The sequence below is a fragment of the Nothobranchius furzeri genome, chromosome 15 (genome assembly GCF_043380555.1).
Source record: "Nothobranchius furzeri strain GRZ-AD chromosome 15, NfurGRZ-RIMD1, whole genome shotgun sequence".
Lineage (NCBI taxonomy): Eukaryota > Metazoa > Chordata > Actinopteri > Cyprinodontiformes > Nothobranchiidae > Nothobranchius > Nothobranchius furzeri.
Genome location: NC_091755.1, coordinates 52,519,267 through 52,541,425, shown reverse-complemented (window position 1 = coordinate 52,541,425; position 22,159 = coordinate 52,519,267). Strand labels below are relative to the sequence as shown.

Sequence of the window (22,159 nt, the reverse complement as noted above, 5' to 3'; positions counted from 1 at the left end):
ATTACAGAAAATGTTTTTGAAGTTCCTTTTCCATTGATATTTGGACCGGTTCGATGTTACACTTATCTTCGGCTGTGAGGACAGACACGTTGCTACATGTGAGATGTGACATGCTTAGAGTTCGCTATCGATACCATCTGTGATTCTTATCGGCAGCAGAGATACACTCTTGGTTCTGGCTGGGATATAAGCCAAGGTGAGCAGGCTGCAGCTAACAGAGCCATTCCTCCTTTGCTCTCTTCCATCTTTCAAGGCTTTTTCATTTCAGGCTTTTATCGCTACGCCAGGCAGGCTCACCGCTCCCACGTTTTTAATTAAAATCTAAAATCTGCAAGAGCTCTGAAGAGTGGGTTAGCCAGCGAACGAGTCCAGTGATCTTGTTTCTCCTTTTAAGCCTTTGTTGCTATTTTATCAAAGCCTTCCATCAAGCTTACCCATTTACTCAATTCTGTTCACTTCACTGCATAAATGCTTCGACATAAGCCAAATAGGATACTGATTTACCAAGAGTGCATCTTCCTTTATTAAAAACAGCAATGCACCCAGCAAACCCTCGCGCTTAGTCAATAGTCTAATCCAGTCAAGGAGCCTGAGAAAAATCCAATCCTCAAAGTTACTATTCTTGACTTCCCATGATCCCTGAAGACAAAAGGGTGCTTGTGCAGACTTGGACTGGATAAAGACCCCCGGTGCTTTAGCTCAGTCACCTGGAAGCAGCTGCATCATGATCTCACAACGTTTCCAGAGGTGTGATAAAATCAATTCTATCCTCCCCTTTAGGAAAACCTATACGTTCCTCCGTACCTGTGAGTTCTTGTAACTTATTCAAGTTTCACAGCGCAACACGAGGGATCTCATCTATCTGCAGATATTCTCAGGAAGATTAAAAACGAGCAGGTGGTGTCGAGGCTTAATATTTTAATTATAAGGCAGGAAAACATGCAGCAAGTTGTCCCAGTGTTTCATCGCGGAGGCGGACCACCACGCACGGAACAAAGAGGGAAACTCAGAGGAGATCATCAAACGTGAAATCAAATTCATCTTCAGGGGAAGATGTGCGGACCACTTCTGTTTCATCACGAAACTTAGGGGGATGTTTCAGCCACTTTGTAACAAATAAGATTCATCTCACCTGTTGTAGCAAGTTTTCCTGAACCACGGTTTGGAGGAATATAGCAGCTCCAATCTTCAAAGTGTCATAATTAATGAAATGTTATTATTTAAATGTTGACGCCTGTTTCCCATTACATGCAACACTCTTGGTGCATCTTTGGGTCAAATCTAGCAGGAATTCTTTGAAAGGTTTTAACAAAGTCAACAAAATTAAGAAACACTATGAAATGTTAGGATTTTGAGCTGTTTTTATTCCACTTTAATCTTGGCTGTACTTGAACTAGCCTTTAACCAATAAGACATAAGATTCATTTCTGCAACAGATAAAGTTCAGGTAACTAATTTTAAAAGTATTTTACTCGTAAAACTCTTTAAAATGCCGTAGATGTCCATGTTAACACAAATTGGAATTTCCTGCTTAGAAAAAATATTTTTCCTTCCTTTTTGAAAGACTTAATGAGACTTTATCCGTCTGTAAAAGTCAGCTGAGCTGCAGAAAGCTGCACGAAAAGCCGAAGTGTTCACGCTGACCCATTTTGTTATCATTCTGTTATTATCTCATCACATATCAAGAAGGTAATGGGGGAGGAGGAGGCAGCCAGGTTAGGAATTCTTAGCCTCCTCCTTGCACAAACAGTGGGGAAAAGCTCAAAGTGTTCCACAAGGCCATGGTTCATTCACTGAAAAAAGCACTGGAGGAGAAATAGGAAGGGGGGGGGGGGGGGCATTCAAACAGTCATTCCAAATCCCACCCACCCCGGGAAGCATTCCACAGGTCTGCCTGCTCACCCATCATTAAGCAGGACCACCTGCTGGCAGATCAGAACCCCCATCATGTTCTCAAGAAGCCCGGTTAACCTCATTACCAGCGAGCCTCTGGACCGATGCACCATGCATCATATCGAGTCAGCGTCGTAAGGGAAACTCGGCAACATTCCACACCGGCAGCGCGCACACTAGCTGCCCTCAGCTTTATGGATTTAAATAGACACAACACAAAGGGGACAAAGAAATGATTTCTCATGCAGCTGTTGCATGACTATGCGTGAACTTGTGTCTGGCTCGGTTCTCTCCTTGTACAAAGTTAGAGATAAAAACGGGAAGGGGAGGAAGAGATCAAGACCAGAGGAAGAAAAAGCTCTTTGTTGCTGTTTTGCATCAGGTCCCTCGGGGGAAAAGACTCTGACATCGAGTTATCAAAAGCTGAAACAAAAGCAGCTGATAAACAGAGCGAGACCGATACCATCTCCCTGTCTGCTCAACACTTCTCCATCAGGAGCGCTTCCTTTCCTCCGACAACCGACACCCCCCGCTTTTGTTTTCATCATCGTTACTAAAATAAAATAAATAATAATACAAACAATTCTACCGAGCTTAATAAAAACACAGCCTTAGTGTGATGTATCGATTGTGAAAATATCGATAAGGCAATATATTGCAATATCCTGCGATATTATATCGGTATTAAAAAGCAGCATATCGAATTTTTGGAAGAATTTTCATACAAACACTTGTGTATTTTATTTATGTTGGTGAAATTCAAACGCCGACCGCTAGCTGGCAGCAGTGTGCAATGTGTTTTGTTTCCACCACTGACATGTAAATCCCTCTATTATGGTTCAGATACCTCATGTTAAACATGAGATATCTGTTTATTGATTTTTCCAACAATAATTTCAGTCTAAAAAAATCGCTAATATCGTCTGGCTGAATGTATCGCAATATATATCGTATCGTCTCCCCTGTATCGTGACACGTATCGTATCGCCAGAATTTCACCAATACACATCCCTAGTGTGATGGACGCTGTTTGACACACAGATGCTTTACCAGCACAAATGACTGAAACTGGGGATGTTCGACGGCTTTTTTACCCATTAACCACTAAAGTCTAACTCAAACCGATACCGATATATGTTTAAACGTCACATTTCTCCTATCATGCATCTTTAAACTTTAAACATTATCCTTGCTGAATATGACAACTACTTCAATTTAAGGTAGGTCAGTTGAGGCAAACAAAACAAAATATCTTAAAGAGGCATTGCACACCATCAGAAAATGTAACTCCACCCCCAGTCAAGATTTGAAAAATGCTATGAAAGTGGGCTTTGCCAGGAGGCAGGGAGGGGCATTGGGAATTTCCCGGGAGCGTCATAGTAGTAGAATCGTAGTATGTCCAAGGAAGATCCCGTCTTTTCGCCTCTGATGGGCTAGAAGGGCTCTACTACGATTGGCTGATTCCTTTAGCAGCAAGCCGTCTTCCCTCACTAAGTGCAGATCATTCTCCTGCCACCAATAGAAAGCTGCTTTGGGGAGTCTTGTAAACAAAATGTGAACTTAGTGCTATAATAACCATTGTGTCCTGTTTTGCTATGTATTTTTTTAAATATATCATTACTGTAATAAAATATAATTACTTGAATAAAAAAATACATTTATGTGTGCCATCTGAGTCGGGATCTTGAACATCCCAGCCTGAATTCGAATCCTGATCATCAGCGTGAAAACCAGATGCCTAATGGGCTCGACACACGGGAGGCGACATCGCCTCTCCTCCATTCATTTTCAATGAGACATGCGCAACAAAGCGATAATCGCGGGTCTCTCTCCTACTAATCGAAACGCGAAAAACGTGCGTGTGAAATTTTGCACTCGTGCACGTGCCGTGCACGGACGACCCAGCGACACGATCCCAGAAAGTTGAAACATTTTCAACTTTTCATCGCTGTCGCTCGGACGAGGACCAATCAACGGAGGTTTCATTCACTGACCAATGAGCGGACAGGATGCTCCGTACACCTCCGAGCAAACATGAGGGAGAAGTTGATTATTATTATGTTTTATATAGTAAAATCAGAAGTAAGATTTCACATAACTCTAGCAGCACCTTGTGAAACATCATATCTACCGCTTTATTAACTCTGAACCGCTTAAATAACCTTAATTCCCTCCAACCTGACACAGCCAAACAAAACAACGGAAGTTTCGACTTCACCATGGAACAGAACGCGTAGACGGCTTTGCCGCTGGCCGCTGCCGCGGATCGCCTCCCATGTGTCAGGTAATAAAAGCGACGGCGACAAATTTCGCTGATCGTGGTCATTTATTGCCTCCCGTGTGTCGAGCCCATTACCAGTTGAGCCATTTCTTTGACATGTACAGAATGTTACCTAGTAGGTAGATATAAACGTACAATGGATTCACAACATGCTATATGTTGGAACTACACGTAACAAATTGTCAAAATAATGTAACCCCAGGTAACTGTAGACGTGTTCTAATGTATCTGAATGGATTTTTAGGAAATGTTCAGTTACATGTTTTTTACCAATTTAAGCCACCCTACCGCGACCATTTTTGGCCGTTGGCACCACGTTGCCGGCATGACAATGTTTGCTGGGAATGTTTATTAAGAGCGATGACTTCACATTTTCTTCAAAAAACACCTCAAGATCTGGCTGTAAAATAAAAACCCTGCAGAGAGGGAAAACGGTCTCCTACATAGGCCCTTCCAGCCAATCAGAGGCAAGAAAGGCGGCACCTTCCTTGGCTTATGATTCCAAATGACGCTTCCTGGGAGGGAAGGGGCGTGGAAGGCGACTGTATGATGACGTGAAATTGTACCAGCCCCAGTCAATCACAAACTTAAAATGCAGTAGCCACAGTTCAACCCACAGGGGGCAGCATCAGATCCTTTAGGCTTCATTTTGTACAAAGATATGGAGATGGGACTATTGCTCTTCACAAGGTTTTTATTTACTAGATTTACTATTCTCCAGAACCATAAATAAAATTAGGATGGCTCTATCTGTTGGTGTGAGCAGACAATGAGAAGATGACAAATGGGATAAGGACTCAAGGACTGAGTCACTTGCCCCCAGTCTGCATGAAGTGCACAATAACAGCAAGAGTGTAAAACGTAAGGTTTCTATCATCGTGCCCCCCAGATTTAACCCTAATGCTCACCAAACACAACCTTTCAGAGTTTTTCTAGTCATACATTTTAAAAGCAAGGCCTTTTTCCTGGCTTCAGTTTGCTCATCTCATTCTCCCTCATGTCCGGGTCTACCTCAAGGCTTTCAGCAGCAAAGGCACTCACACAAAGCCTTTTTTCTTCCTCTTCAGACAATGCACCTCCCCACCTAGCACTCTGCCAGGCATTCCTAAGTCTGTCCTAGCTATCGAAAATGTCAAGAATGAGAAGAGAGAAGGGGAGGGTGCGACGGGATCAGCGGCAGGTAGAGTCTTGTCCCGCTGCATGCTCTTCCCACAGTTCCTGGGGTTAGTGTTCAAGTGGAAAGGACGGGATCTGACTCGGTTCTCTTAATTAAAACTCCTCACTTGAGCAAGCCTGAGCGCTCATTCTTCTCTGGATGGGCTAATTATCAGGGCCAGTTTTACTCGCCAAAAACAAAAGTTAGACATCATAATCGGTCTGGACAAGAGGACGTTCTTTAAATATGACTTAGTGCATCACCAGAGGATAAAAACGTCTGTGTCTTGTTAGTTAAAGAGATTTGCATCCTACTTTTCTTTAATGATCCCTTGCTGTACTTTTCTCTCAACTATTCATTTAAGTGCAAGACGATATGAGAAAATCAGGCGATGCAAAGTAAACCCTCTTCAAATACAAAGCCTCAAAACAAAAAAGGCACATTCTAGACAGTTGTCCAGAGCCAAGAAACTCCCCTTTTCTCTGCAGGAGTCTAAGGGGAAGAAAAGGGGGCTGAATAAAAAGGTTAGCAAAGCAGTGTTTCGTGCCTGGACAGACAAACAGAAGAAGTTTTATGTGTGTGCCAAATGCAACTTAACACTGCAAACAAGCTCCATCCATGGAACATCCTACCACCCTGAACTGTTCAGAGAGAAGAACTATAGAGCACGGGATTCTAAAAAGCGATTCTCTCTCTGGTTTACCTCATTCCTGGTGCTCCCGACTAGTTTAGGAGCTCAATTCAAACTTTGAACGGCTGCCAACCTTGTAAAAGTTAAACAGCAGCGAGCTTATGCCTCACTGGCGTGAGGGCACGGCCTGCTCGAGTCTCAAAGTCACGGTCAGTGGTGAGATTTATTAGTGAAAGCCACATGGTTCTTCTTATGAGGACCTGACAAATTACTACAGAAGGATTTCAAAGAATAACAGCAGGTAATTAACTTGTTTCATGCTGAAGCTGTTATGCAAAGGAATTCAATGAGCAGCATCAATCATTTCTTATTTTGTCCATGTGGCTGAGGTTTACTCATTGTTCAACCCTGCTTTCAGCTTGTTGCTCTCCACAGTCGTCGTTTTACAGGAACGCTAAAATACAGAAGTCCGCAGGTCACCTGTAACAATCGATGTGAACCTGCGTGCTTCCGAGTCGCTTGTGTTTGTAAAAACAGCGTGAGTTCATCTTCTGGTCTAATAAAATGGCCCAGCTACACGGTACAAGGGTTGCGAATCATCCCTTCACCGCGTTCCAGAGTTCAGTCACGCCTACCTCTGGGCTGCTCTGAACGACTGAAGCAACGCCATGGCAACCAAGCTTCTAAAGTGCCTCAGGTGTTCTTGTTTCATGGAGTTTGGTAAAACTTTCACACCGTGACCCCGAGGCTGCATTTAGCGGCAGGGATGAACTCCTGGCTGCTCCAAGTGACTTCCAATCACAGAGTCTTCAAAAACAGCTAATCTGACCGTGAAATACAAAATCACTCCTAAATGGTAGATGGCCTGTATTTGTATAGCACCTTCTTAGGGTTCTACAACCCCCCAAGGCGCTTCACAACACAATCAGTCATTCACCCATTCACACACACGTTCACACCCTGGTGGGGATGAGACACGATGTAGCTACAGCTGCCCTGGGGCGCACTCGCAGAGGCGAGGCTTGCCGAACACTGGCACCACCGGTCCCTCCAACCACCACCAGCAGGCAAGGTGTGTTACGCGTCTTGCCCAAGGACACAACAGCAGCATTCTCTGGTGGAAGCCAGGATCGAACCTGCAAACTTCTGATCACTGGACAACCCGCTCTACCTTCTGAGCTACTCCTAGATTTACCAACGTAGAACAAATACCCTAAATCCAGATGAGCTCATTTCCAGACAGCGTACACGGGGAGTCATTCTGGCATGCTTACCTTCCACACAGTGCTCCACGTCCTCCAGGTTGCGAAGAGTAATCCTCATCAAACTCGAGTTGAGCATTAGTTCGTTCTTTTGCTCCACGAACTGTTGGGGAAGGTTGAGGAAAAATATGCGAGTGTCGCCCGTGGCTACCTGGTTGTCACAGATCCGGGGGTTCCCGAATCCACCAATCATCACTTTGTGGCCTCCATCCAGGAGGATTTCACGGTTGACGCTGGACTTCCCTTTCAAGTAACGCCACACTCTGACCTTCAGAAAAGGACATCACAAAAAATGCAAAGGGTGTTTCTAATTTGTAGCAAGTAGCAACAGAAACAGTCTTCATCAATATGTGGAGGTGTGAAGTTTCTAGAGTGTTTAACGTTTTTGTGATGATAGATAAGTTGGAGTTGAAGTCTAAACTTTCCCAACTTTTATGCAAAGCCATGGAAAAAGTCGGTTTTTCTGTTACATATTCGTCGTCTCGTCTCATTTCTACACTTTGCTGCTGGTTTCTGTTAACAGAAGGAGAGCCGTGTGTGTGTGCCTCTAATCTTTCCCATTCATTCATCGGGAGACGGGAAGCAAGTGGGCAAAAAGGAAAAGAGCCGCAAGGGAGCTGACCAAACACAACTTGTTTATTTTTCACAGATTATAGAGTGGCCTACCGCAAGTCAGCCACGGTGCAAAAGTTAGTTTCACAATGAACGGGGGTCAAGGAAGGAAGACATAGGAAAAAGGAACATTTTAGGGGGTCTTCAGTTGTTCTAAAATAAAGCCAATAAATCAGAAATTTAACTAAATAAATAAAGAAAATTGTACGCAATGTTTTATTGTGTGTATAGAAAAGCTTAACTATCAGTGGTTCCCAATCTGGGGTCCATGACCTTCCAAGGGGGTCCCCACAATTTTGTCTGTGCTGAAGCTGTCAGGTTACCAAGATTATATTTTTAAAAGGAGCATTTTTAAAAATGCCAACAGCACACCCAGTAGTATAATTAAAACTTAGAGAGCCATAACTCTGTATGTCTGCATTAAATCACTTTTGACGCATATTTGCTGGTAGGAGTTGGTGTTGGGGTCCTCACTGGACTTGGACCCAGGCTAGGGGGTCCGTAAGGAAAAACTGTTGGGAACCACTGGTCTACACGCACAATACAAATATTATTGTATAAAAGTGACTTTATTACGTTTTTGTGGAAAGTTGTTGATCTTTTCTCAAAAACATGCACTAAATTCTCCCTGAGGACATGAATGACTCTGTCACAAATCACAAACTCCTTGTCAGGAGCACAATAGATTAAATCAAGACTCAAAAATGTGATCCTTGCAGCTACAGAGAGATGACAGGTTGTATATTTTCAATCTTTATTACTTGACATCAGCAGGCTGCAGGAGGGGGCCACCTGGGGACCAGCTTCCTGCTGCAGTATGTTGGGGATGATTACATGGTCGGTTAGGCCTGCCTCTTAGCTGTAATTGGTGAATGGAAATAAAAAATGAAAAAAGCTCCTTGTGTCGGGGGCAGAGAGGACTGACTGTCAGTGTCCATGTAATCGCTGCCAAATGCTTCTGGGTGAATGAGTTTGTAAAAGATTTCAGAAAAGCTTCTGATGCAATTCAGAGTTGGACAAAAACTCGGTGTTAATGGGTTTAATCAGCTGGGAAACGAAAGAAAATCATCAGAATGGTGGGAAAAGTTCTAAAGCCCACTGGCAGGTGTCTCAGCCACCGAGACAAGTGCGCATTTGCCACGAAAACACTCACCTTGCAAGAATATGAGTTATGCACCGGGTCCACGTTAAGGATTTCATCCACGGTTCCGGTCAGGACTATGTTGGCTTCCTCCTCCCGGTCCTCCAAGTCTTTCTCCGGACAACTCGCGACGCAGGGCTGCCACAGAGGCAGGAGCAGCCCCGCCAGGAGCAGCGCTGTCCGGCCGGCCTGGAGCCTCCGCTGGGAACCCATGGCCACCACCGCACCGACGCAAAGTTCAACTTTTCCTTTTCTCTAATTAAACCTGGTGCGTCCAGAGGAACTACAGAAAAAACAGCGCGAGCCCGATTTAAAACCTTCCTCTCCGTCCGACAACTTCCCTGCGTTGGAGAGCAGCGCGTCTTTCAGCCTGCAGCCAGCCCCGCTCCTCGCATCTGCAGCCCGGGTTCAAAACCCCTCTCTGCCGCCGCCGCCGGTGTGGCTGGAGACCAGGAGGGAGGAGAGGAGCGAGGAGGAAGGGGCAGGGATCTCTTTCCAGGAATGCAACTACACCTCTCTTCTTCACCCCCTCTCCTTTCTTTGCTCTCTCTCTCTCACTCTCACACACACACGCGCGCGCACACACACACTTCCACAGCGACGCTCCTGGATTTGCATGCAATTTGAATTGCTGATCCAAAGAGCGAGGATGAGGCGGATGGTAGGGGTGACGGGGGAAAGATGCCTGAAGGAGGCTATCCAACGCCGCCCCCAGTCGGACACAGGGCGTCTCTACCTCCGGTCCTCATGGTGGACCCCCAAGCCTACCCCCCCACCCCCCCAGCAATCTGCATTGGCTCCCAAAGTTGACCTTACTGGGGAATTCTTCAAAAGTTATTCTGCTGACATCAAATACAACAAAACTAATTTCTAATCAGTTAAAGTAAAATGTCATTTATTATTTAATTTGACCCAAAAAGTGGGGTCCACCCAGGGGCGTGACCAGGGAGAGGCCTGGGGTGGCGCATGCCCCCTCACTGAGTTCAATTTAACTTGACTTTAGATTGTCCACAAAAGTCTTGCGGCTGTAAATCCTAATAACAGTAGGTTGCAGCATGCACCTTTGACATTGGTTTCTGGCCCCGGACCTAAAGAACGTTTCTAAATGACTGTTAATTTTTTTCCAGATTGACATAAATTATATTTAGAGTCCTGGGCCTTGCCCCAGTCTAGTTGGTGGTGGTAATGCACCAATAAATAGGTTGCCAAATAAAATAGTTCAAAGAGGAAGTAGAAGACCTAGAGAATACAGGAAGGAGATGATCCTCAAGCAGAGTAGAAAGAGAAAATGGACATGGCATAAAGTGGAGATCAAAATTCAAGGGAAGGCAAAAGATGAATGATTGTAGAATCAATTCTGCTAATTTATCCCACACACCTCCCTGGACAAAGACCCCCCCCCCCCCCCCCCCCCCAGTCTGTTAGGTTTTTGAGTTTTGTAACTTGGTCTTTAGCATCTATTCAACAGTACTTTATAATCTCTACAGCCTCTATGCAGATGTGACTCTGGGAACACCTTAGGTCGTGCAGCTTGAGTGAGCGAACATCCAAACCCAACGTGTAACGAGTATTATTAGAGATTCCCCTGAAGTTGCTAAAAAGTGTCGGTCTGTAAATGCAACCATATGGATCTTTTTGTCAGAGGTTCTTTTTAGTAGCAGGCAGAGCGTAAATTTCTTCTCCCCAACAGCTGTAATTTTAACTGCAGATCTATTCTTGGGAAAATGACAGGCTTGGTTATGCACAGTTGCTCACAAGGATATTTGCAGAAATGTGTCCAAGCAGGTTTCAGTGGTGACCCAAGTAAACCCAACATGTGTTTTAAATAAAATAAAATAAAGTCAGAGTTTACTGCTGCTGTTTCCTCTAACATCGTTTTATAGAGGTGAACGCTTTCTCTACGTTGCTTTTCTTCTGGTCAGGTGAAGCTGAGCCAACACGGTTTGAACACAAATCTTTTCTGAAACCATCCCGTGACATAAAACGTTATTAAAACCTGGAGTTGAAAGCTGAGGGTGAAAGGCAGACTACGTGGTCTTAAAAACATTTTCATTGGCTTTAACATTGGAAAAGTCTTTATTTTATAACCAGTGTTGGGCATCTTATGGTAGAAAGTATTTATGGTTACAAATTACTTTTTCCCTAAAGTAATTGAGTTAGTAACTCAGTTACCATGTTGTAAAGTAATTAGTTAAGTAACTGTGACGTTACTTTTATCTTCTATAACCCATTACATTGTAAATATCTATAACAAGAAAGGATTCCTACTGAACATTTCTAAAAGGTTTGTTCCTTAAGAATGTTCTAATGGGTGTCTGAAATGTTCATTTCTACTAGGCACAATAGAATTGTAGATATCTGGAATCCAGTCTGCCTAATGAATGTTAAAAAGGTCTTTTGAACGTTCGTTCTGTGTAATCCTTCTTTTGTTTTCATTCTTTTCTAAACGGAGTATAAGATTTGTTTCTATCTTTTTTTGCTGACAAGTTTTGACAAACGCTGTAGCCTTCCTCAGAGCACTGACGATGGTGGCGTTACTGACAGGAAACCAACACACGCAGACCGGTATTTATTATGGGCATCAGAACATCCTATGTATAAAATGTCAGTGATCAGAACATAGTACCACAGAGCAAACATAATAACAGAAGAACGAGACCGTAATCAAGAGAACCATCGCTTAGAAACCCTTTAGAAAGCTGTGGATACCCGACATGGGCAATAAACAAAGAAAAACAACAACAGAAACAAAAGACGAACCAAAATGAAGAACCAGAAATCAAGAAAGGCAAGAACCAAAACCACTTCCATACATCCAAGGCGTAGCAGAAAAAATAATGATAACGATGAGAAAACACTACGTAAACACACCAACAATACATGAGAGTCAGAAAAAGACCCGTACACCCAAAAAACAAGACATCAGCTGGACAAAAATGTGGAGTCATACATGAAATCCCATGCAAACTCTGCAGTAAAACATACGTAAGAGAAACCGGACGCCAACTCAACACACCAACAATAGAACACACCAGGGGCGGGGTTAGGCCCGGCTACTTGGGCTCAAGCCCCGAATGTTTTATGAAAAGCCCCGGATCTAAAACTTGGAAGTAACATGCAGTACCAAAGTCCAACAGAGAGGGAGCAGCTGGCAGTAGTTTGTATACAGCCTGCCTCAGCCTCCACCACTGAAGAAGAAGCCCTTCAGCAGCCGGCTTCTTCTACAGTCTCTGCCTGTAATGCATGAGTGAAGATGGACATAAGGACGTTTTTTTAGACCAAAAGTACGGCGACAGATCCCCAGCTTTGATGAGACTGGTGCTGACTCAGATTTGTGAGTCTTATTAGAAAATATTTGTTGTGCTGCTGGTTTGCCTAAAGTTAGCTTACTATCAGGTAAAGTTGTTGGAGAAAGAAAGGGAACATTTACTATCACCTCACACTAAACACTAACAGGAACAATACTCTGCCCCGAAAATGCTTAATATATAGTTTCAGATAAAAAATTATGTGGTACAAGACAAATATATATGATGTTGACTAGTGCGTGTCATGTGTGTGTGTGTGTGTGTGTGTGCGCGCGCGCGCGCAGGCGCACATGCACATGCGTGCGTGTGTTAAGCCCCGGATCTTCTTCAGTCCTAAATCCGCCCCTGGAACATACAGAAAGAAACCAGTCCAAGACACATAAGAGCAGCAGAACAAGAAGCAGAAAGTACAATAAAATATCAGCCGTAAACAACCACTGCACAAGGCAAAACCATATAATGGACTGGGAAAAAACAAAGATCATAAACACAAAAATACAAAAGATGGATTAAGGAAGCGATAGGAATAAGGCAACATGGACCCAGGACCGTGAATAGAGACGATGGAGTTTACACATTGGCTCACGCATGGGGCCTTGTCATCAACGAGGCGGGCAGTAGAGGGCGACATCGTCCACCGCTGCCTGCAGATAAACGAAGAAGGAAGTGATGCCACCAACATCGGCAGTGCTCTGAGGAAGACTGCAGCGTTAGCCTAAACTTGTCTGCAAAAAAAGGTAAAAACAAATCTGCGCTGTGTTTAGAAAAGAATTAAAACAAAGGTCAACTTAGGTTTTTAGGGATTCTGAGATATCTCACACTGAAAACCGTTTTAAGCTAGCTTGTTTTACATATTTGCCATTGTAGCTTTAAATGTTGCCAGTAATATACACTTACTTTAACATATTCCATGTACATTACTCTTCACATTTAGGAAACAAGGTTTGCAGAACCAGTTGAAATAACTTGGTTAAGTAATTTCAACATTTCATTTTTAGAGTGTATTTACTTCTACATCTACTGCATTAGATGCTTCTGTGTGTTTGGTGGGAATACAAAAAAACTTTACTAACACGAGATTTCCCAGTGGATCTCCCACCACAGCTCTCTGTGAGGTTATCTTCTGATGGTCTCACTCCTAAAAACATTTCAACACACAAACGTAAACAGGCTTTAACAAGCAACGGGCTGAAACAGCTGGAAGGTGTGGGAAACAAAGTGAAGACAGTTGCAGCCGCAGGAGGAGATAAAGAAGAAGAGGTTAGTGAGGAGGACTTTTTTTCTTTTATCCCACAGGAATTTACTGTGGATATAAAAACATTAGATCATTACTAAGCTTGTAAAAGTTTTTAAATTTTTAATTATTTACATAAAATATTGACTCTCTGCAGCATCTGGAGGGTTTTGGCTTCATAAAACAGATTCCAGAAGTCAATCTTGTTTTATTACAGCTTATTTTAATAAATTATGAAGATGGCTGACACGCCCGCACCTGGTGGAAGTTGACTGTTCAGGCGTGTGTCCCTGGAAAAAAGAGCTGCAACCTGAGCTGCAGCATTTAGAAACAATTTGAATGCAGTCTAGAGGCTGTGTGTTGGGAAGCAGCTGCGAGCGCTGCAGCTCTGCTCGTCTTTGCATCTCAGAGAATCACAGCTGAGTGCAGAACTGAAAACCAACCCAGCCTCCTGGCTTGTGTTCGACTCATGTAAGCGATACCTTACACTATGTGGCACATAAATAATGCACCGTCCCTTCCGAAGTGAATCCCTTTCCTTGCATCCAGTTTGGTTTTGTTTGAACATCCTCCATCTTTATTGTGTCTGTTCATTCCTGCCGTTCATTGCGTTGCAGAAGATATGCAACCAACTCCAATTAGACATTCCAGTGTTATCACACTTGTCTGCTGTAGCTCTTTTGTTTTTTGAGAAGACAGGCCTACGCCTCTTTATCAGGTATCAGCATGAGAACAGTGGAGCAAGCTTCAGCTGCCTGGCATCTATCTGCTTCAGATTACAGGCCTGGTGTTTAGTTCCCTGCAGCAGTATCTTTACACCTGACTGGAAACATGTTGTCAATGAACTCAAGGTGATGTGCTTATTGTGTGAATTTCAAGATTCCCCCTCCTCAGTTTTTTTTTTTTTTTTGTTCTTGCACAAAGTGTTTATCATGAGTACCGGTATCTTGCAAAAAAATAATAAAATAACATGAATCTTTGTGAAACGTGAAGAAATAAGAGTTGATTCCTTCAGGACTGATGTGCTAACTGCTAGTTTGAGGCTAGCCAAAACTAAAGTGTGTTGTTGCCATCCTAAAACAGTTCAACTGTCAGAATCTTTTATGCTGCTTTTATTGAAACATAAGTTTTAACCCTTATCTCTCATTTTTATATTGGATTGTTATTTATTGTTACCATTGTGTGTGGCGTGAGAGTGTGTGAAGAGGGTCAGATGCGTGTGTAACGTTGATGTTCTAACTGGTCTTCCAGCCTGCACTGTGAGACCTCTTCAAATGGTCCAGAACGCAGAGGCGCGTCTGGTCTTCAATCAGCCTAAAAGAGCACACATCACCCCTCTGTTCATTGAGCTCCACTGGCTACCGCTAGCAGCACGCATCAAATTCAAATTGCTAACACTAGCATACAAAGTCCGAGATGGTACGGCTCCCATCTACCTTACGTCTCGGCCCGGCTGCTCCGCTCATCACAGGATCGTCGGCTAGCAGTGCCTACACCACGCTCAGGACAATCCAGACTCTTCTCATGCATTGTTCCACAAATGTGGAATGACCTTCCAAGCACTACCAGAACAGGGGCTTCCTTTTCAATTTTCAAGAAACTCCTGAAGACCCTGCTCTTCAGAGAGCATCTTCTTAACTAGCACCCTCCCTGCACCCGTCCCCCCTCTCTACCGTCCACTCCTTCTTCCCTCCTCCCCATGATTCATCATTCTGCCTCACTGCCACCTACGACTGACTGGAAATTGTTTGTTGTTGTTGTTGTTATTGTTGTTGTTAGCCTCAAGGGCAACATGCCGATTATCACTTGTAAGTCGCTTTGGACAAAAGCGTCTGCTAAATACATAAACATAAACATAAACATGTTTTATCTCCACAAATAACACAAGTCTGAAGGAGTTCTGTCATGTGGTAGTGATTGGATTTATGGCTCTTTCATGGGAGCCGTTCATTAGTCGGTCATTTACCTCAAAGAGCCGTTCAAAAGACTGGCTCCTTTGAACGAAGTGAAGCCAAGAGAGCGGAGCCTAATGAATGTTAAAAAGCCATTTTAAGAAAGAAGCAAAACATTTTGGTTTGACTGCACTTGGTCTGTTGGTTAGCTCATCAATCCTGCCAGCAAACACTTGTCTCTCAGACCATAAGAATAAGTAAGATATTTTTACACAATACACCCTTCAAGTGGCCAACATTTCACTGTAAAAAAGTGTATTTTATTCTGTCTTTTGAATGTTCACATACTGTATGTGTGAATTAAACCATAAATCCAACTGGATGTAAACTATCTCCAATGTGAGGTAATTCGATCTCCCTCTACACAGGGTGAGGTACTGATTATTTGTAACCTTTACAAAAAATACTTACAAATTACCAAAAATAAATGTAATTACCTTTAAAAGGCTAAACTAAAATGTATCTCACTCTACAGGATTTTCTGATGGCTATGTGGAAATATATCAAATGCAGCTCAGTCTTAAAGGTAAAATATGTTAGATTTCTAAATTGAAATCATCACAAAACAGTCTAATGTCTCAATCATGCTGGAAGGAAGGTTATACTGAAACATATTTCATTCTCAGCTAACTGGGGGGTTGTCAGTTTTTCCCCTTTTGAAATGGTCAAAGAGGAATGTAGCCTTTGTTTGCAATCTGTGAGCCCTGCGAGGTTGCTGAGTCTGCACCAAGCTAACACTGCAGCACTGGCATATGTAATTTGATACAGACAGCCAAAAAACTAAACTAAAACAAAGTTGTTTCTTGCACCGCTCAGAAGCTACAACCTCTTTTTGTTTCACTCTGATATTGGATGAAGCAAGCTAAAGGCTAATGTTGAGCTAACTAAGCTAACAGTGAACTAAAAGCATATAGTCGGCTCTAAAATTATCTCAAGCCAATTTTTCAAATATGAACAACTCAACATTACAGTGAAATGTATGTGTAAAGTGAATAATGAGTAAATCGTGGTGTTTTACTGCCATGACTTGTTACTACAACAGCAAGCTAGATGCAAGACAGCAAACCACCAAACCACCTCTAATGCTGGAAAAATATTACCGTAATAAGTGCAGTAAGTGCTCCCTACTGTAAAACACCCAAGAGGGCTATCACTTGATATAACAATGAATTTATCTATTTATCAACCTACTTTGTATAACTCATCTTCACTTGTCATCTGGAATCTTCTGGCAGCAGCCACAAAACTCACGGAAAGGCAGTGAGAAAGTGAGTTTTTGTTTAGAAAAATAGATTGCTTTAAAACTTCCTTATGGGTATGCAAATACAGAGAAAATCTTGTGAATTTTCTTAGTGCTGTGTCTGTTCTCCAAGGAAATAGACAAGTAATTTTCTCAAAGGATGTTTGTCAGTATAACTAAAGTGCATGGCTCGAGCATCTAGTTAGGATGCCTCCCTGGTGAGGTTTTCTGGGCACGTCCAACCAGGAGGAGACCTAAAGGAAGACCCAGGACACGCTGGAGGGACTATGTCTCTCGGCTGTCCAGGGAACGCTTTGGGATTCCCTCGGAGGAGCTGACCCAAGTGGCTGGGAAAAGGGAAGTCTGGCTGCTGCCCCCACGACCCGACCCCACATAAGCAGCTGAGAATGGATGGATGGATGGAAGCCTTTAAATGTAACACTTATTGGTTTATTCCCTTTCACTGACTCAATATAGTCTGCATGCCCTGTTTTATTCTGCAAAGCAAATTTAACTGGCTTGCCTTTTCCTAAGACTCAAACTTAGAGATGATTTTCTCCCACAGGCTGCATAAACAGAGCTTGTTTTGGTGGGAAAGACGCCCTGAAGCTGCAGAGTGATGAATCTGTGAACGCTGCAAAGCAAATAACTCGATAACAACTGAAAGGTGGATCTGTAGTGTGGACATGATAATTCTTCTTGTGATTCAACAGGCAGGAAATGCTTCATTAGTTCGGCAGGAGAAAGCTGAATGAATCACTCATAGTTAGGAATGGATGGTGTTGATTATTAAATAACACATTTAAAATAGACCACACTTCATTACCTCAGATCTTTAATGTGGTTTTAAGACATGCAGAGGCAGAGCGAGGCGTTGCTGTGAAGACACTGAAGGGGATATCCATACCACCAACGCTGTAGCTGCTTTCTGTCTGTGAGTGTAGAGACAAGTGATCCTGCATGTAAGAAGTTACTCCCACAGTTTTTTAAATTAAATATAGAGAATTTATTGATGCATTTGCAAAATTGTGTCATATGTCATAAAGTCTTTGTTGAACCTTCCTGCATGACATAGCTTATTCTCCTAGCAGCACACACTGGGAGAAGATTTACACAAACCTGACTGACATCCTGTTTCGTTTCTTCACTTTGCATTAAATCCCTCTCACAAAAAGTAATTTCAGAAGTTTTATTCAAGACATTTTCAGTACCTTCCCCAATGAGCTGTTTTAGGGCTCTGTCATTTTAAGGAAACAAGATGGACCCCCCCCCCCCCCCCAATCAGGTTGCTTTATGCTTAGACGGTCCGATATCTGGGAGGGACTTGGAGTAGAGCTTCTGCTCTTTTCTTCTAATTTACTGTTAGCATTGTTAACTCAACGTTAGCCTCTTCACCCAATATCAGAGTAAAACAAAAATATGTTGTGGCTTCATAGGGTTACAAAAAATAACTTCTGGGTCGCTCCTATTTACTGGCTTCAGTTCTTAAAAAAACTCTGGAGCTTTTTGTCTGGTGGCAAATTACAAATACCGGCAGTGCAGCATTAGCTTGATGCAGACTTGGCAACTGCATGGTCTCCATTGTAAAAAGTGACTATGTCCCTCTTTCGTTATTTCTTTTAAGGTGAAAAACTGACAACCCCCAGTCGGCTAAGAAGTAAATCAGTTTCAATGTAACCTTACAACCTGATTGAGATGTTAGACTGTTTCACTGTGAAATTCTTGCATGTTGCTCCTTTAAAAAGTCCATATATAATTATAAGTATTCCTTTTAAGAAGTGTAATTAAAACCTAGTGATTCAACCAACAATATGTGCACACAGACACAAGCAAAAACATAATTTGCTGCTTTTGTTGGACTTAACAAAAGCCAGGTTTGAAATGAAGTGTGTCAGTACAGACTCCTGCAAATCATTATGTTTAGAAACAGCTGCAGTGACAGCCTCCTTCAAGATTTGTTACAAGACATCCACTTTTGTCTTCACTGCTCATTTATGCAGGGTGGTCACAATTTACAGATGGTCATTTTGTCTAATGGAGGCCATTCATTTATTCTCTGTGTAGACTTTGGCAGGAGCTTAGCTGGGTCCATTTGGAAATGAGTCCACAACCAAGACTTTGGAGAAGAATGATGGGCTCAAATCCTGCATGGCTCTTGGCTGAGTCAACACTGTTGGGCTGATTTGTGGTGAGACCATTTTGTTGTGTCATTCATTAATTCTGTCTGACATCATGTGTTTTATGTTTGACAGATCTGAACGCAACAATCTGAATCATTAATTTACAGGAAAAGAGAAGCCTGGTGGAAATAAAGAGAAATTCATGCCATTTCAGGTCATGTGCACCAATGTTCAATGGTCTACATCCTGATTAAAGATATATTGATACAAGTATGCTTTCAGACCCCGATAAGCTGTTTTTAAAACCCTTCTGCAGTGTAATGAATGGATTAGCAGTAGTGTTTGATAAATATGGTCTCACCACAGTAAGAACGCTTGATCAACACATTCCCTCTCTCAGTCTGTGTGTGTGTGTGTGTGTGTGTGCGTGCGTGCGTGCGTGCGGGCGTGCGTGCGTGCGTGCGTGCGTGTGTGTGTGTGTGTGTGTGTGTGTGTGTGTGTGTGTGTGTGTGTGTGTGTGTGTGTGTGTGTGTGTGTGTCCCCTAAGTCAAGGAGCTGAGCAGAGTTCCAGAAGACAGACTAAGCACTCCGGTAAGAAAGTGCAGCATCATCATGGATTCCTCCTCTGCAGACCGTTTGATCCATAGCTCTTGTCAGGTTGCATTAGCTAAACGTCCGCTCTATTGTCTCTGAGCCACGTTGCACTTTTCATCTGACCAGCTATGCTAATTCAATTCAGACTGACAGCTTCATCATTTATGTCTTGCTGCCTTGACTGAGTTTGAAGCTACTTGCATTAATGAAGACAACATCTGAAATGGCAGCCTACGTAACTATAAGTCACAGAAATTAACAGAGTATTGATCTTTGATTTTTTTTTCTCATTTTCTTACGCTATTCATGAACCGATATTTTCATTCTGGAGAGAATGAATGATTATATATTTTTTGGCTCAGCTCTTTTATTGGTTGGAGTTCGATTGAAGAGTCTTGAAAGATCACAAGTCCCTTCATATTCAATGATTTTTCAGGACACTACACTTAAGATTGCTTCTACTCATTTCTCATCAACTTTTTTTTTTGTTGCATATTTAACATCATTTTAAAGTGCTGTGCACAGCCCTGATAAGGATTAAAGCTGTTATGTTATGGATCAATTAATCCATTTTATTTTTACATTTTTATTTAAGAAGCTAAAAAGTCTGAAGACCAAAAGGACTGAATTTCCAAAAGAAAAGGGAGAAACCAAATGACTGAATGAATCAGATGTCCAGAGCAACACGTGCCCATAAGAACAAGGACCAAATGCAATCTGAGCTGATTCATGTTTGCATTTTAGTTTTCTGACCTCCATGTTGGTCAAACCAAACAGCAGCTTCACAATTGTGGTGCCAACACAGGACAAAACAAAGAACTCTCTTTTAAGACGTATGATGCAGACATTTTAGAAGGTGAAGACAGGCAGTGGAAGCAGTGAAATAATCACAGAACAGTCTATGGCTATCAAGTTGGACAGGAGGTTGAATTGAAACAGATGTCCTCTCTCTCTGGGACTTGGAGCTCCCTCCGTCTCCTGCACATCTTTAGGGGGCAGATCTGTGGCCCCTCACACTCTATTGGATGCTCCTATAGAGAAACCTTACATAAACAAGCGCGTGTACACACACAGGTGCTCACATGGTGCTCTCAAAAGTATGGGCTTGGGCATGTTCAACACCTGTCTTAAGGCTGTGGTTGCCACTAAATGCACTGTGATTTATTATCGTGTGATTGTTCAGTTAAACAATGTTGATTTTATATTTCCTCATCAGGCTGACGCAGTGATAGCTTGCTGCTGATGTATTGTTGTGTGTCCCATTTTTTTCTGCTCTTTCTCTTTCTGCAGGTCTAGAAGCAGACTCTTGTTCATTATTGTTTATTTTTGTGGCTGATGGTGGCGTCACTTCCTACTCTGTTTATCCGCGGATACCCGACATGGGCAATAAACAAAGGAAAACAACAAACAACAACAGAAAGAAAAGAACAACCAAAGCAAAGAACCAGAAACCCAGAAACACAAGAACCAAAACCAGTGATAACCCTACCATACATCAAAGGCATAACAGAAAAAATATGAGCAACAATGAAAAAACACAACATAAACACACCAACAAAACCATACACAACAGTTAGAAACAGACTAGTACACCCAAAAGACAAGATACCAGCTGGACTTAAATATGGAGTCGTTTACAAAATCCCATGGATACTCAGCAATAAAACATACATAGGAGAAGCCGGACGCCAACTCAACACACGAACAATAGAACATAGAAAGGAGTGCGAGAGAGAAACAAGTCGAAAACACACAAGAGCAGCAAAACAAGAAGCAGAAAGCACCATTAAAGAAGTCAGCCGTAGCTGATCACTGCATAAGAGAAAACCGTTTAATGGACTGGGACAACACACGGATCATAAACACCGAACAACAGAAATACAAAAGATGGATAAAAGAAAGATAAGGAGATGTGGATGCGGGACTATGAACAGAGACGATGGGGTTTACTCATTGGATCGTACATGGGACTGCATCGTCGGAGAGAGGAGAGCAGAGGATAAACGGAGTAGGAAGTGACACCACCATCAGTGTCAGCTCTGAGGATGTTAGCAGACACAAATGAAACTGCTAGCAAGGTAAAGAGAAACTTTTTCTGTGTTTTAAAAAAGAACCAAAAATGGAATTAGAAGCCAAACACAGAAAGAACGTACCAAAGATGGGGCATTGTCCATTTTTCTGCTTTCAAAAAGGCAGAAGAAGGAAGTAGTTGTTGTTTACAATATGAAAACTCACGGCATTGCTGAGTCTGCACCTGCATTTATAATTCGACATCGGAGACAAAATGCAGCAGAGTTTTGGACAGAACCTAAGCCACTAACAGGGGTGACCCACAAGTTATTTCTTGTTACCCTTTAGACGCCATGGCATTTTTTTTACTTTGATATCGGTTGAAGCAGGCTAGAGGCTAACATTGAGCTACTCTTCCCTCCTCGTCTAGACTCTTCTGGTGCTGAGCCGCAGCTTGCAACAGCCATGAAACTATGGGAGTGGGAAGAGTCACTTGTTTATTTGGAAACATGAACTGCAGTACGCATATTTGACCACAGGATGGCAGTCTTTATTCTCACATCATGCACCTTTAAATTAAAACCCTTGAAGATGGTCTCAGACATCTTGACTCTGGTCTTCAGAGGGGTTTTACATCCAGTCAAAACTAGAACATGCTGTGTAAAATATTGCATTGAAAAGAAAACATCATCATAGGCTCAAATGATCATATCTAATGATATGAT

The 22,159-nt window shown here is 42.6% G+C and overlaps 1 protein-coding gene across 9 annotated transcripts in view; it reads right to left on the bottom strand.

Annotated features, from left to right (window-relative positions):
* Nucleotides 1-9,530, bottom strand: part of agrn (agrin) — a 391,168-nt gene extending 381,638 nt beyond the window's left edge. For 3 of the 9 annotated variants that reach the window (XM_054746151.2, XM_054746154.2, XM_054746157.2), the window contains exons 1-2: nucleotides 8,989-9,530; nucleotides 7,236-7,491 (exon numbers count right to left, since the gene is read on the bottom strand). In XM_054746151.2, the coding sequence (XP_054602126.2) occupies nucleotides 7,236-7,491; nucleotides 8,989-9,189 (457 nt within the window). In that variant the 5' untranslated portion in view covers nucleotides 9,190-9,530. The remainder of the gene's footprint in view (nucleotides 1-7,235; nucleotides 7,492-8,988) is intronic. The other 6 variants (XM_054746152.2, XM_054746158.2, XM_015968514.3 and 3 more) reach the window with 3 other exon arrangements.
* Nucleotides 9,531-22,159: the final 12,629 nt, after the last annotated feature.